The sequence below is a fragment of the Erpetoichthys calabaricus genome, chromosome 10, assembly GCF_900747795.2.
Source record: "Erpetoichthys calabaricus chromosome 10, fErpCal1.3, whole genome shotgun sequence".
NCBI lineage: Eukaryota > Metazoa > Chordata > Cladistia > Polypteriformes > Polypteridae > Erpetoichthys > Erpetoichthys calabaricus.
Genome location: NC_041403.2, coordinates 7700838 through 7717159, shown reverse-complemented (window position 1 = coordinate 7717159; position 16322 = coordinate 7700838). Strand labels below are relative to the sequence as shown.

General features: G+C 41.6%; 1 protein-coding gene across 5 annotated transcripts in view; it reads left to right on the top strand.

Annotated features, from left to right (window-relative positions):
- The window catches only part of mast2 (microtubule associated serine/threonine kinase 2), a 484826-nt gene that overhangs the window by 406321 nt on the left and 62183 nt on the right, over window positions 1-16322 (top strand). For all 5 annotated transcript variants that reach the window (XM_051932694.1, XM_051932693.1, XM_051932696.1 and 2 more), the window contains 4 exons: window positions 6281-6413; window positions 6529-6596; window positions 12638-12723; window positions 14657-14865. In XM_051932694.1, the coding sequence (XP_051788654.1) occupies window positions 6281-6413; window positions 6529-6596; window positions 12638-12723; window positions 14657-14865 (496 nt within the window). The remainder of the gene's footprint in view (window positions 1-6280; window positions 6414-6528; window positions 6597-12637; window positions 12724-14656; window positions 14866-16322) is intronic.

Sequence of the window (16322 nt, the reverse complement as noted above, 5' to 3'; positions counted from 1 at the left end):
TTACAATGAGTATTGTCTCAAAGCAGCTTTACACATTTCCAGGCCTTACATCCCAAGAAAAGGTCTAAGATTTCAAGTCTCTGCATTGACATGCACTTTGATAACTTGATTATTCGCAGAAGCTAAGTTACTAAAACGCCATGTATACCGTTATTCTGGTCAGAGAAACCAGGTTATTGGTCTCTGAGAAACCTGGTTATCAGAGGCAGATTTCTTCATAAGCAACTGAGTTATCAGGCCATGTAAACCCTTAACCGGGTTACAGGATTTTGTAGTCTGCTTGTGTCTATTGCACTCTGTTATCCTGTACATGTGTTAGCTTCACGCACATTACAACACATCTTATTTTTGCACAGCACTCTTGACTGATTGCAGGTGCAGAATGTCTATGAACAATTATCAGTTAAAATACAAGTATTGATTAGACTTGTAACGGCCGACACCTTACTCAGCCGGCAGCCACACTACCAGGACCTGTGGCCTGGATGAATTACTGGGAAATACCAAGCCGTAACTCTGACAAATAGTAATTTTCCCTCCTTCCCAATCTACAGTTAAAGACTAGCAAACGAAAGCAAATATGTAAAATAAGTGTGGGAATATATTAAATACAATACAATCACAGATAAAAGAATATAAATCTGCGACGTAAAGTATATCTACATATATCTATATATATATATCCTGCCACCAAAGCAGCTAAGTGAAAACATCACATATACAACAACAAAACCTCCTTTGCCCCTGCAAACGTATAACAAACACAAAACACAAATAACAGCAATGTATGAGTACTGAATGACAATGAACATTAAATTGAGTCCGGGTAAATCACTGTCCAGAATATGGGTGAGTGATCAAAATGGATGTGTTTGAATCTCCCGAATAAAACAGAACGACCTCACCATGCTTTCTCAGCAAATGGTGGATTATAATGTTCAATCCCGGGGTTTCTGGCGATGATGGTGTTGTCGTGATTTCGGCGGAATGAGAATCAAACTGGAACCAGGCTCGATGTAAATAATAGCAGAATAATGTTGATCAGTTGTCGGTACTTGAAATCTCCGTTTCTCTCCCTCTCCTTTCTTCTTTCCTTCCTGATGGTTTAAATAATGATGAGCTGGATGTAACTGTTAAAATCCTGGTCCTGACGTGTCCAGGGGGTCGCTGCCTCCTTGCAACACCCTTCCCCGTTACTTATTATGGGAACGACATTTAAACAGAAACACATTAGTTTAAACGGGGTACTGAGACAAGACGAGACGAGACGCGACTGGGTGCAACACAATGAACAACAACACCTATGTGGCCCCGCTACAGACTAATTACTAGAACTGGTACATATATACGTGCAGATTTGTTAAAACACACAAAGAACAAGGTTGAAACTGATTAAACATCAATCCAGACCAATAATATCTCTCCATTAATTAATGAATAATCTAAGGCCTATTGACAATGATGGGGATAAAAACTGTAAAAGACAAAAAGTCACAGTCCTGGAGACCTCGGCCAACTGCCCACCTACCCGCCCCTCTGTTTTCTTTAGTGGAGTCTGTGCAGGCTGTCCAGTCAGATGAGATCTTTCCATACAATAATTCCAATGCTCCTTTATCCAAGATGACTTTTCCATATGCAGGAGAGCAGCCTGGCAGTAAAGCAGTGGCACCAAGTGACTACATCCAGATGACTACAAAAAGAATACACAAATCCAGCAGCCACAGGTGGAAGTGTCCACAAGGATAAATTAACAAAGGCCGGGATAATAGCATTTTTCCTTCTCCGGGCTGAAAAAATATGTTTCAGTCCTTTCTTGCTTTTTCTTTCTTTTCACATTCCACTCTAATCTTCATCTATGAGAATCAATGACCTGGGTTCAAGGAGGTATTACCAGCTGAGGGCAACCGGGGCATAATAATCCTGTAACCACTGCATTGATTTCTGGTAGTGTGTTTAGGGTTGTTTTTTTTGCTGGCCACCTCAAAGCTGTCTGGTGGAGTGCTGGAGGTTTTTCTCAAGAATCTGGACGCAATTAGCAGCATCCATTTCCCCATCAATCCTGACCAATCGCCCAGTCCCCCTGAAGGGAAACACCCTAACAAACTAATAATGCCACCACTACCACCACCATACTTTTCAATAGGTATGGTATGTTTTAGGTGGTGCGCTGTTTTTTATTTTTCACCAAACATATTGCTTGGATTTCTGTCCAAAAAGCCCAATCTTGATTTCACCAAGAAAACCTTGTTCCACATGGCATCAGAATATTCTGAATATTTATTTTGCCAAGTACAAGCAAGGCTCAGTGCGATACATTTACAGCAGAGCCTTCTTTCTTACCACCCTGCATTAGAACTCAGAACTCTTTTATGTGAAGCTTGTGGGATTTCTGTCACATACATAGACCCACCAGTCCCAGCCATGAACACTTTTCAGTCCTTCAGTGTTGCTGTTGGCCTCTTGGTATCTTCTGATCAACATCCTACAGGCTCACTCATCCAGTTTGTCAGGACAGGCAAGGTGCTGGTGGTACCATATGCTGTCCACTTCTTAGTCATGCTCTGAGTGGCACTCAGAGGTGTAGTTAAAGCCTTTAAAGTCTTTTTGTTTCATTTTCCTAACTTTTGCCTTTCCACAACTTTGTCCCGGCACCTTTTTGAAAGCCCCTTTCCAGCTGTGGTGAGCTCTTGGTGCTGCCCTGCACTACTAGACGTGGAATCCTTGAGGAACAGCCAGAATAATTCGGAGGTAATCTGTCAGTCAGTCAGTTATTTTCCAACCCGCTATATCCTAACACAGGGTCACGGGGGTCTGCTCGAACCAATCCCAGCCAACACAGGGCGCAAGGCAGGAACACATCCCCGGGTAGGGCACCAGCCCACCACAGCGCACACACACACACACACACACTAGGGACAATTTAGGATCGCCAATGCACCTAACCTGCATGTCTTTTGACTGCGGGAGGAAACCCACGCAGACACGGGGAGAACATGCAAACTCCATGCAGGGAGGACCCGGGAAGCGAACCCAGGTCTCCTAACTGCGAGTCAGCCGCCCCTGAAGTAATCAGAACCACTACAATTGATGTCAGGTGTTGTGTTGAAGCTGGCTGGTTGTACCTGTACAAGTTGATAATGGTTACTCTAAGGAGGTGACCACTTCACTGCACAACAGTTTTTTTTGAAAAGTCTTGCTTCCTGAAAAGTTTTTGCTGACTGTGACTGGTACCTACTGGCTATGCACAAATCTAGTTTTGGTTTTACTGCATCACATAGAAACTCTGAGAAATAGACATTTATATGTTTACTGACAATAACATATTTAGTCACATTTATGTTTCGCATAAGCTATTAAATTCAAAAGAATTAAAAGTGTTTTGCTCCTGATTTTCTTTTGCATTCAATGTCTGGAGCATCACGTTGCAGTGTCCAACAGTAGTCAGCAAGCATTGACAGATTCCAGTTGCCCTGGTATCGTCTCTCCATCGTAGTTAGCAATGTCCTGGTGAAACCTTTCACCGTGTTCGTCACTGACAGCACCGAGATTTGCGGGGAAGAAGTCCAAGTGTGAGTGGAGGAAATGAATCTCGAGTGACATGTTGCACTTCATTGTCTTGTATGCTTTGAGAAGTTTGTCTACTAGCTGAATGGAGTTTGGAGCTCAGTATTTGCCCAGAAAATCGGCAGTGCTTTCATGAAATTCTTCATGAGTCCCAGTTTTATGTGAAGAGGAGGCAAAAATATCTTTGCGTCGTCGACAAGCGATTCATGTGCCACATTTTTCTGTCCTGGAACTAACTTTTTACGCAGTGGCCAAATCTGTGCGACTCTTTGGCATGGCTGTCCTATTCACAGATGAAACAACAGTACTTTGTATAGCCGAGCTGCAGTCCTAGTAACAGAGCAACGACTTCAAGATCTCCACAGATATTCCAGTTGTACCTGCTATACTGGACGTGCTTCAGCAACAGTTCCATATTCTCGTACGTTTCTTTCATGTGTGCTGCATAGCCAACATGTACTGAAGGAAAAACGTTGCCATTGTGTAGCAGAACAACTTTCAGGCTTAACATTGACAAATCAATGAAGAGACGCCACTCTACCGGGTTGTGATCACAACCCAAGGCCGAGAACAATCCTTCAATGTCACAACAGAAACAGAGACTGTCGACTTGTGCAACAAATATGGTTATATCATGATGTCTGCCTCAAAACACAGAAATTTTCGTACCTGGTGACAGCAAACACCATTCCTGCAGTCTCGAACCCAGCAGCTCAGCTTTTTCTTTTTGACAGACCCAAATCTCTGACCAAATCGTTCAATTCGCACTGTGTTATTTGATGTGCATCACCTGATGAGCACGGTTCAAAATCCTGGTCAATGTCACTGTCAGTACCCTGCTTTGCAGTTTCTTCATCTGGTTCGTCTAAGGTCCAATCCTCTGGTGGTTTCAGAATTGGAAGACTGTCGTCATGTGGCTTGGGTCTCATTGCTGAAGGCAGATTAGGATATTCAATTGACTTCTTGTTTTTGGCAGAGAAACCAGACACATTAGTCAAACAGAAGTAACAGTCCGTCACATGGTCTTTCTGTTCTCGCCATATCATCGGAACAGCAAACGGCATCGTCTTTCGAGGGCCCCTGAGCCAGGCTCTCAGACTGACAGCACATGTCGCACAGCAAATGTGAGGCGAGGCGCCCATTCCTTGTCTTGATCACCAGCCGAAATGCAGATGATAAGCTTTCTTCACAAGAGCAGTCATCCAACATCTCTGAGGCGCAAGTGTATATTCAGCACAGATATAGCAGAATGTATCACAGCTGTTACGACATTGATGAGACATATCGCCGACACCAAAACATCTATAGCATCAAGCTTACTTACTGTTCTATTGCTACAGATACTATACTTTACTATACTGATGCTACACATACACACTGACTATCTAGATTAACCAGATGATCAGGATTGCTGTATGCCAGCCACCTTTATAGCACACTGAGACAGCGTCAAGCTCGTTCAGACCTGCCCAGGATGTCAACTTCCACAGAACAGCTTCCAACCTGCCCTGATTCCATGACTGGACATGCCCAGGCTGCACAAACCGTTGTTAATAAGTCACTTACAGGAGCGAAAATGTTTGGATACAAATATAAGAAAAAATCAGGACAAAACTGAAATGGTACGTGATGTGTAAATGTTGATGTGATATTCGTGATCAGCACCCAAAAATCTATAAGAAACACCCAACAGTGTTCAAGAAGCAAAAACTTTGCTGTGTAGTGTATCCAAACCACATATTTTACGAATTAAATCTGAAATATCATTCAGTATTTTTTTTTAAATGTTTTCACTGTGATACTGTAGGTTATAATGTATGAATACAAGTACAAAAAAGTTATATTCCATGTATTTTCAATTTCCAGGGTTTAATTTGACAAAAGCTAAGAATTTTCACAGGGTACGATGATTCTGTATAGGCACTGTATGTTTTCTGTCATGAAACATGACTGGCATGAAGTTGTCAGGCTCTAAGTCCGGGGTGTCCAATTCCAGTTATAGTGGGCTGCAGTGGCTGCAGGTTTTCATTCTAACCATCTTCTTAATTAGTGAGCAATTTTTGCTGCTGATTAACTTGTTTTGCCTTAGCTTTATTTGATGTGACTCAGACCCCTCAGTTGTATCTTTTTCCTTAATGAGCAGCCAAACAATAATGAGACACAAAATAAGCTAACCTGAAAATAAAGAAAGGTGAAGGTCTCAGCCATGTTGGTCTGCTCAGGTCACCAAAAAATTTCAACAGTGGTCTTAGAAAAAACAGAAAATCAACAGTCTGCTGTGGCACAATGAGAGCAGCAACAAGTCCTGATATTCAATAGCGGCTTTAATTGACAGCAGGAATTGGCTTCTCATTAAGAAACTGGTTGGAGTAAAATTGGACAGAGTTTGAAGTTCCAAGTTAGCGGGTCATCTGTTGGCTCATTTCATGTCTTGTTTCTGTTTGGCTGCCATTTAATGAAGAAATGAATCAATTCAGAGGACTGAATCCTTAAAAACAGGGCTATTAAAATGAAGGCAAAATGAGTTAATTAGCAGTGAAAACTGCTCACTGATTAGGAACAGGGTTAGAATGAAAACCTGCAGCCACTGTGGCCCGCCAGGACCGGAGTAGGACACCCCTGCTCAAAGTGATGACCACAGTTTCCTGCCTCTGTTGGGATGTTCACATTTATCATCTTCTGCATTGTCTTTCTGTCCACCATCTTTACTTGGCAGGAGTTTGATCCAGAAGAGTTTTATCATCTGCTGGAAGCTGCTGAAGGCCATGCTAAGGAAGGACAGGGCATCAAGTCAGACATTCCCCGCTACATCATCAGCCAGCTGGGTCTCACCAGGGACCCCCTGGAGGGTAAATAGTTGGAGATGCACCTTTTTAGTTTATGATTGAAATGCTCAAAAGCTGCAGGTGGATGCTTTGTTAACTATTACCATCAAAATTAATTTCTTATATTGTCTTTTTGCAGAAATGGCCCAGTTGAGTAGCTACGACAGTGGACACCCTGACACCCCAGAAACAGATGATTCCATTGAGGTGAGCAGTGAGTTTCCTGCCTTTCTTCTGACTCTTTGTATTTTTTTATTCTCTTTTTTATTACATGTTGTGTAGGACCTTTATACTTTTGAAGTTTTTCTTCATGGGAGCGTGGTAGATCTTCATGCTAGATATCAAGCCTTCCAAATGAAAAGTGACCAGTTTTTTTGTTGGTTGATGTAAATGCTCTGAAAAGGAGATGTTTGTTATGATTTACAAACACAAAAATGGTACGAAAGTGTGAGGCCTCCAAAACAGAGCTAAAAATCACCCCATACTCCCTTATTAGCCTGCCCAGATAGACTCACTGCCAGGCAACCTGACTGCCTACTCCAGTGGCTGGCTCTGGTCTACGCAAGGACAAAATGGGATTGGGTTTCAAAAGTTAAAATATATATATATATATATATATATATTCACGGCATTCATAGTCTGAATCACAATCTGATTGTATGGGTGGTTACCTACCAGGTAACGCTTGTGGTTGGTCAGCAAGTCGGCTGACATCCGCCACGGTGCCCTCAGTTGTGAGAAGCAGATCATAGAATGGTTGAAAATAGTTTTACTATCAAATAATGCAAAGAGTACGCGACACGTGTTTCGCCCTAATTCTGGGCTCATCAGGCGTACACACTCACTGCATCCCCTCTTGGGAATCGAACCTCGGACGGCAGCGATAGAGGCGAAGCCCCTAACGTTGCACCACAGCGTGTGGTTCGTTTATTTGACAGCATGTAGATCGGGGTAATTACATTCACAGCATTCGTAGTCTGAATCACAATCTGATTGTATGGGTATATATATATATATATATATATATATATATATATATATATATATATATATATATATATTGTCACAAACTCGAGTCAGAGTCACCTGAATAATTGGTTTCCTGGCTGCAAAACTCGTTTTAAGTGAATGCAGCACTGATGTGCACAAATCCGAGTCCAAAACAGAACTGAGGGAATAGGGAAAAGGTGGAGGCTCTTAAAGAGGAAGACAGGAAGTGAGGTCAAAGGGGTCGGGCTCATGAAGGTCTTCAGCCATAGGTTCAAGCCCGGATGTGACATCACAGGGGCCGGAGCCAGCAAGGTCTCCTTCCATAGGCTCGGTCCCGGACGTGACGTCAATAGGGCCAGGTGGGATCTCCCGTGAAAGGTCTGCAGGAAAGGGAGAAAAAGAGTCAGTGCACTCTGCCACATCCTGGTATGACTCGGAATTGCCCTTACTCAAGCCCTTTAGTTGCCTCCCATGCGCACGTGTGTGACTATATATATGTTGTGAAAGGGTGCGTCCCGGACACAGACAGGCAGACACGTTCCAGTCCATTACCACCCGTTTATTTACACAAGTCACACTATATACAAAGTCACTAGTGCACCTCATCAAACCCCCACAGTCTCTCACAAGCTCGGCTTCTTCCTTAAGCCTCCTCTTCTTCTTCACACAACACTCAGGGCCTCTCCTTGCCGCCTCCTCTGCACTGGCCTCGTCAACCTCCTACCCGACTTCAGCCTTGATTGCCGGGCGGCGGCTCCTTAAATAGGCGGCTGATTGCGGGCCGCACCCAGCCAACTGTGACAATATATATATATATATGTATATATATATATATATATATATATATATATATATATATATATGTATATATATATATGTCCCAAAATGTAATTAAAATGCCTTCTTAAGGGAGAGGATTGCTGTAAACCCCTGACTTGTAGGAAAATTGGCCAAAGAAGAATCTTTATAAAAGGAGATTTTTTAACCAAAATAAGAAAATATAACAAAATGCTCAAAATAACAAAAAAGGGGCAAGAAGAAGTTGTCAGCAAGGCAATCCAAAAGTATGACATCCTTAACTGAATCCTGAAACAGAGGCAAAAAGATTAAAATTTAAAATTCAAAGAAGAAAAGCAGCAGATCCAACACCCCACCAAAGCGCATTTAGTGCGTTGTGGGGCCTACACCTCTTAGCCTTCCTTTTATGTGGCTGATTGAGACCCCATGCAGTGATACAAGGGGTAGCCTTACCTCGGTCTTTTTTAGTGATACAAGGGGTGGTCCTGCCTCTAGCAACATAAATACATTTAAAGAAACAGTACATAAATATTCTTAAATATAACAAAAACAGTAACACATTAAGCATATCAACTAAATGGTGAATGTCCGGAACAATAATAACAAAATATAATAATACATAATCAGAACTTGAGAATGAATGAAAAGGAAAAGGAATATAAACATAAGACAGGAAATTAATCCTAGCTAAAGCAAAAGCGTTTACCTTTACTAACGAGAGAGAGACCAGAAAATGAAATAAGAAAAAGCAGTGCCCTAAATCACAGTCAGAGAGCAAGCATGGGGTCATTATGCCAAAATGATTCTAAAGACAAGTCCAAACATTCAGTAGTTAAAAGAATTTTGAAGCAAAGGCAATGGACTTTGCCTAACAAAACACAAACAAGGTTAATTTTAGATTACATCCTAAAGCTTAGGTGCCTGTGTTAACACAGAATGACATCACACAATCATTCCATACTGTATGTCACCGTGGCAGAGGACATCATTCTATACTCAACATAAGCACAACATTGTGAAGTCTGCAGACGTTCAGCTTGTGGAAAATGTTTCAAGTCCGCAATTTCTTAATAAAGACACTACTTCAATTTTAGCATATCCTCTTCGGTTTTCTTGCCAACAGCTTTCTCTTGTCTTTGTCATACTCAATACCTTATCTTTCCAGGTCCATTCGCCCCTAACTATTGATATTGCATCAAACTGTGTTTGGCTTTTTTGTTATTTCACTTTCATCTACCAGCATTTTTATTTGAACAGTGATAGTTGTTGTGTTTGGGCATGCAGATGCTGAATTGTTGTGTGCTGTAAAGAAAGAAAGAAAGAAAGAAAGAAAGAGAGAGAGAGAGAGACAGACAGACAGACAGACAGACAGACAGACAGACAGACAGACAGACAGACAGACAGACAGACAGACAGACAGACAGACAGAGAGAGAGAGAGAGAGAGAGAGAGAGAGAGAGAGAGAGAGAGAGAGAGAGAGAGATACTTTATTAATCCAAGGGGAAATTCACATACTCCAGCAGCAGCATACTGATACAAAAAACAATATTAAATTAAAGAGTAGTAAAAATGCAGGTAAAAACGGACAATAACTTTGGATAATGTTAACGTTTACCCCCCCCCCGGGTTGAATTGAAGAGTCACATAGTGTGGGGGAGGAACGATCTCCTCAGTCTGTCAGTGGAGCAGGACGGTGACAGCAGTCTGTCGCTGAAGCTGCTCCTCTGTCTGGAGATGATCCTGTTTAGTGGATGCAGTGGATTCTCCATGATTGACAGGAGTCTGCTCAGCGCCCGTCGCTCCACCACAGATGTCAAACAGTGAATGTGCTGGTGTCTGACATTAATAGTGCTTGGAAACTTAAAAAAATGTAATCTATTGCCTTTTTTCCAGCAAGAATTTTTTTAAATCATATACTCGTCAACAGCTACATTTTCTGCTTGTTTTTTCTAATTCCTCAGCATGTTAACTTCTTGTTTTCCCTCTTGTTTGTTTTGGTTAATTTTCTCTGTTTTGCCTTTTCTCTTTTATTTCTATGGTGCTTTATTTGCTCTGGAGGAGAATTTGTCCCTTAGGAGCTAGTTATTTAAGGCAGGCATCAATCTGTGTCAGAAGGGACAATTTAGTAAAGTAAACCCTTACAAGTTCTTCCATAAGGACTTCAACTTGTTTTTTTTTCCTCTAGGTTAGTGATAGGGCCTTTCAGATCACCTTAATTTAATATTCCGTTCCTGTTGTCTACCATATTCTTGATGGGCTTAGTGGCATGTTTAGCACTGCTTAATATATTTCTTTATTTATTGTACCTGCTTGTCACGACACACAAAAGATGCTCTAAGTACAAACTATACATACGATTTGGTTGTTCATTCATTCTTTTTCCACCGCTAATCTGAGACTGGGTCGTGTTGGGCAGCAGCCTTAGCAGTGAGATCCACAAGTCAATTTCCCGAGCCAACTCATGCTGAAGGATCCCAAGGCATTCTCAGGCCATCAGGGTGATATAATCCTCCCAGCGAACCCTGGGTTATCCCAAGGGTCTCCTTCCAGCTGCTCATGCCTGTAAAACCTCCACAGGGAGGTGTCTGGAGACAAGCATATCAGATGCCCACCTCTGTTGGCTCCACTCAGTGTAAAGGGTCAACAGCTCTATTATGTGCCTTTGTGCCCCTCAGATGTCTGCGCTTCTCACCCTATCTCAAAGGCCAGGTTTGGTGGTAAACCTAAAAATACAAAAAGTGAAATATTCTAAGCCATCTGTGTGCCTTCTATAGTGTGTACACACAGTTCCATTTTGTATATTTGCATTTATAAAGGTTTTTACATATATAGAATTTTATTTTTACATTTTGCATTGAAATTAATAAAGGCATTAATTTATGCTTTCTTGATTTTTTTTATCATTTACATGACATCTTAGTAGTAGTCACTTGACTGCATTGCCACACACGTGATGTCGCCCAATCTCACATACAAAAATGGCAGCCATTGATCCTCAGTGGATAAAAAAATCCCTTCAATATTATTAGTAGTCAACTTCTGAATTAGTAGGCTGCATTGTCCGGTCTTGATCTTCTGGTTTTGAACGCTTTACTTTTTGACTCTCAGTCTCTGTCTTGCCTCTTTGGTTTTAGTTGCTCTGCTCTGTTTTGTTTTGCGTCAGGGTATTTATGACTCTTCTCTTTCACATCATCTTCTGGTCCTTTTGCTCACAATAATCCTTGACACTTCACCTGTCCATAACACCCTGTGAAGGTGCTCACTATGAAAAAGTACACACAAATAAAGATCAATCACTTAAATGTCATCCTCTCCAAAGCATTTATTTGATGAGATTGTTGGTTCAGCCTTGAGAATTTTGGCAGTCAAAAGGATATCTGGGCATGGAGACTTCCCATTTAACTCAAAGGGTTTGACAAAACTGCTCTGAGACCCTTCGCATGCCTCTTATGGTGGAACTAGACATTAAACCCGTTACAATAACGGGTGCTAGAACAGTAGTGCATTCTCTTTGAGAATTTTTTTTACGCTCATTTTCCTGTTCTTCTATAGATCTATTTGCTCTTCTGAGTCTTTCTCTTTTAGCGTTTTTCTGACGCTCATTATCTTTTTTGGGTGGCATATTGTTAGTAGATAGTCACAATAATATAGGCTTGTACGTCCATAATATTTTCTGCTACAGTAATACTGGCTTGTATGTGGCTGTAATATGCGTCACTGTATTGTGTGCCTTTAATTTTCTCTCACAGTAATACTGGGTTGTATTTCCGTAAAATGCCTTTAATTTTCTCTGATAGTTATACTGCCTTTGATGTCCGTAATATGCGTTTAATTTTCTGTCACAACAGTGGGCAATCAGCAGTCTCTCCCCAGCAACTGATGTAATGTGTGGTGTGCAGTTGATAATTGTGCTTGTGGCGTCTCTCCAGCAAGTACTGTGCAGTTCCCCAGCAAGTATTTTAATCTGTGCTGGCATGCAGCTGATTATTGTATGTGTGGCGTCTCCCCAGCAACGGATTTTATGTGCCTGAAAATAAATCTACTTTTAAAAGTCATCCTATTGTAATATCATGAAAATTCGTATATTTAGGAAAACCCCTTCAATGACTGACACTTTACTGGGCCAGGCTTCTTAATCGCAAATCTGACATCCTCAGAGTGAACACTTGCACAACAACAAACACTAATCCCACCTCTTTGGGGAAGCTGGTTTCCACGTCTCAGTACCCGTTTGGATTTTTCGTGCCTTTTGTTTTAAGTCTTACCTCATTTCCAGAAATCCGACTGGATCGGCCGCACGATATTTTCTATTGCATTTCACCAGAAGACACACATGGACACTGGACGCACACAGAGGTTTTATTAAAGAGGATTGTGTCCCAGTTGTGTTCAGTCCATTTCAAGCAGTAGTTTACACATCTTAGAAACTGAATTAAATATTTCCATCTGGATTGTTTCAGAGCTGTAAGGCAACCATTCAGACAAAGAAAACACCCCAAGAGGAGGACTTTGAGAACATCAAGCTAATCAGCAATGGAGCATATGGGTAAGTCATTGCCTTCTCCAGGAAGGCTAGCTATGTATTAGTACAGTATATTGTCACAAAAGCCATTTTTGTTACGTTTGGGGAGAGTGGAATGGGGTCAGGTGATGTTTAACAATGTGGTGCCTGCCCTCAACAGTAGTATGTGGCAGTCTATGACCCTTCAAGGGCTAAGCTGCTCAGTTTCACTAAATATTCACTTCCCCACTTGATCCATACTCGTTGGTAGAAAGTTACACTATATGGCCAAAAGTCTGTGGATTCCTGACCATCACATGTAATGTGTGACTAATGGTTTTGGACATCAATTCCAAAACAATGGGCACCGATATGGAGACTGTAACAGTCCACACTCTTCTGAAAAGTTACTCCACATGATTTTGGAGTGTGTCTGTGGGAATTTGCTCCCATTCATTCAAAACAGCGTTTGTGACGTTGGGTAGTGATCTTGAAAGAGAAAATCGGGTTTGGTAAATCAGCATTCCAATTCATCCTTAAGGTGTTCAACAAGGCTGAGGTCAAGGCTCTGTGCAGGCCACTTGAGTTCCCCTGTGTGTTTATGGATCTGGCTTTGTGCACAAGGGCACAGTCATGCTGAAACAGCCAAAATGTTCCCACAAAGTTGGAAGTGCACAGTTGTGTAAAATGTCTATGTATGCTGTAGTCACTGGAACCAAGGGACCTAGCCCAAATCCTGCCATTATTCGTCCCCCACAAAACTTGACAGCGGGTACTACTCAGTTGGGAAGGTAGTGTTCTCTTGGCATCCACCAAACCCAGAATCACCCATCAGACTGGCAGATAGTGAAATGTGATTCATCACTCCAGACGGCACATTTTTGCTGCTCCATGGTCCAGTGGTGGGCGACGGGCTACACACACCTCCAGCTGAGGCTTGGCATTGCACATAATGATCTTAGGCCTGTGTATATCATCTTGTGTTGATGTTGCTTCCAGAGGCAATTTGGAACTCTGTTGTGAGTAATGAAACAGACGATAGGCGATTCGATTTTTATATGCTATGATTTTCAGCTCTCAGCAGCCCCCTCTCTGGCACTTTGTGTAGCTGAGTGGTTGCTGCTTCTTGACGCTTCCACTTCACAATAATAGTACTTACATTTGACTGGAGCAGATCCAGAAGATCAGAAATTTCATGTACTGACTTGTGGCAAAAGTGACATCCTATGACAGGGTCGTTTAAAGTCACTGAGCTCTTCAGCACAAGCCATCCTGTTTGTCAATGAAGATTGCATGACATTGGGCTTGATTGGGTGTGCCTGTCAACAGTGAAACATCTAAGCTCAGTCATTTGTAGAGGGGCCTACATACTTTTGGTCATAAGGTGTATCTGAAAAACATAAGTCGTCTTGTGTTTAATCAAATATTAAGAGACCATTCTGTCTATCTAAGCTTGCCTGAAACTTGTATCATCTGAGTTTGGGTAGTTTCAGGGTCTTTACTAAACATTTCAGTTCACCCTTTGGGGTTCCCATATGTAGGATATCATTCAAGAAAGGCTGGAGAATGTCAAGAGTGCTCAGTCACTTCAAGTTGACATTTCGTGTCACAACAGAATCAGGAGACTGTCAATTATTAATGAACCTTTTTCATGAGCTGGCCTCTGCTTAAACATTTATAGTTTTGCTATCAATACTTAATACCTGATGATGTTGTCCTTTCTCAGACTGACCCTAGAGACCCCAGCGTATGACATGAATGACAGCTTGCAGTGTTTTAAACCTCTGCAAACTTGAAGTAAAGTTTCTGTCCAACTGGTGGAATGTTGTATGAGTTGACTTTGTGGAGTCATAGCATTAGAGATTATAAGGTCCTGATTGAAACTGAGCATGAGGGAACATTTGTGGCTCAGTTTATTTCATTTTTCATCTCCCGATCTCCGCTTGACTAAACTGTAAACATCATCTTGCCCACCCAGAGCTGTCTACCTCGTCCGCCATAAAGAAACCCGGCAGCGCTTTGCCATGAAGAAGATCAACAAGCAAAACCTGATCCTGCGAAACCAGATCCAGCAGGCCTTTGTGGAGCGCGACATCCTGACCTTCGCAGAGAACCCTTTTGTGGTCAGCATGTTCTGCTCCTTTGAGACTAAGCGTCATCTCTGTATGGTTATGGAATATGTTGAAGGTATGTGGGATTAACAAGGCCAGGGGTCGACAACATTTCAGCGGTGTCGTGCCGAACCTATGTTACAATGTTATTCCGCGTGCCGACATAATTCTACCAATTTTGTTATATATAGTATCAAAACTGGTCTGGTTATAATGGACTTTATAACCGGATCTTATATTATTGGTCATTCAATATTTTAAAATACATTGGATCATATGTGAATAGAATGTTTTGTCAATGTTTTTTTTATATAACTACATTCGGTGGCTTTATTTTTGTTTCCAATTATTTGACTAAAATAAGTACAATGAAATCTTGGATTGCAAGTAACTTGGTCTGCGAGTGTTTTGCAAGACAAGCTAAAATTTTTAATAAATTTTAACTTGAAAAATGAGCAAGGTCGTGCAATACGAGTAGTACATATACACTTTGTCCGCCAAGCGTCACGTAGGGATTGTGGGTAATCCTCTCCCATGCTCGTTCTCAGTTGGCGTGCCTCACTCATATAGTCAACATCCATACGTGGTGCATACTGTTTATGGTGACCACGTGTGTTGTGCTGTAACGTGCGAGTCCCTGTCTTGCACCGCAAAACACGTGGCTGAGTCTCAGTACTTTAGCAAAGCCAACTTTATTCAGCTTGAAACAGGAACAGCGCGGTTATTTATTGTAGCGGGATGTGCCACTGTCCTGTACACAGAAACAGCGATCCGGCAGGGTCATGACCAGGTTAGTGGCCAAGTAATACTGTGCTCTTGCATTTATAATGTTCCTTGCATCACCCATCGACGGTAGGCGCTTACAGCTTGACCGCAATCTTTTCTGATTCACTTTTACGGCGAACTGCTACAGCGCTGGGAGCCTCTTCTGCGTGTTGTCCCATTGAGGGGGGGAATCCCAAAAGAGTTTAGAAACCTTACAGTGCGTAAAGTATTTTTTTTTATTTTGTGTTCAAGTGTAGTGACTCTTCAGGGAAAAGCAATTGTCATTGGATAGGTTTCCTTGTTAAAGTTGCAAAAAAAGAAAAAGATTCAAGTGAGCCAACAGACAGCAGGGATTCTGTTAGTTAGGGTGAAAGTCGTCCTACACAATAACCCTCCTCCTCTTCCTCTCTCTCGTCTCCCTCACACCAGCCACGATTCATTTCAAAGGTAAAGTGCAGGTTCATTTGTTTTATGTATTTTTGCTTTATATTTTATATTAATCATTTTTATATAAATATTTTTGGGTTGTGAAACGAATTATCTGAGTTTCCATTATTTCTTATGGGGAAATTCACTTTGATATACGAGTGGTTTGGATTACAAGCACGTTTCCGCAACGAAACCAAGGTTCCACTGTAGTTTGTTTCTTAAAGCCAGGAACAGCCCTTTTTATAGCTTCACTTTTCTCATCAGAGATTTTAAATGTGGACTGATGTTTAGTTTGATAATGTCTTTGTACACTTGACGTATGAAACACAACACTTTCAC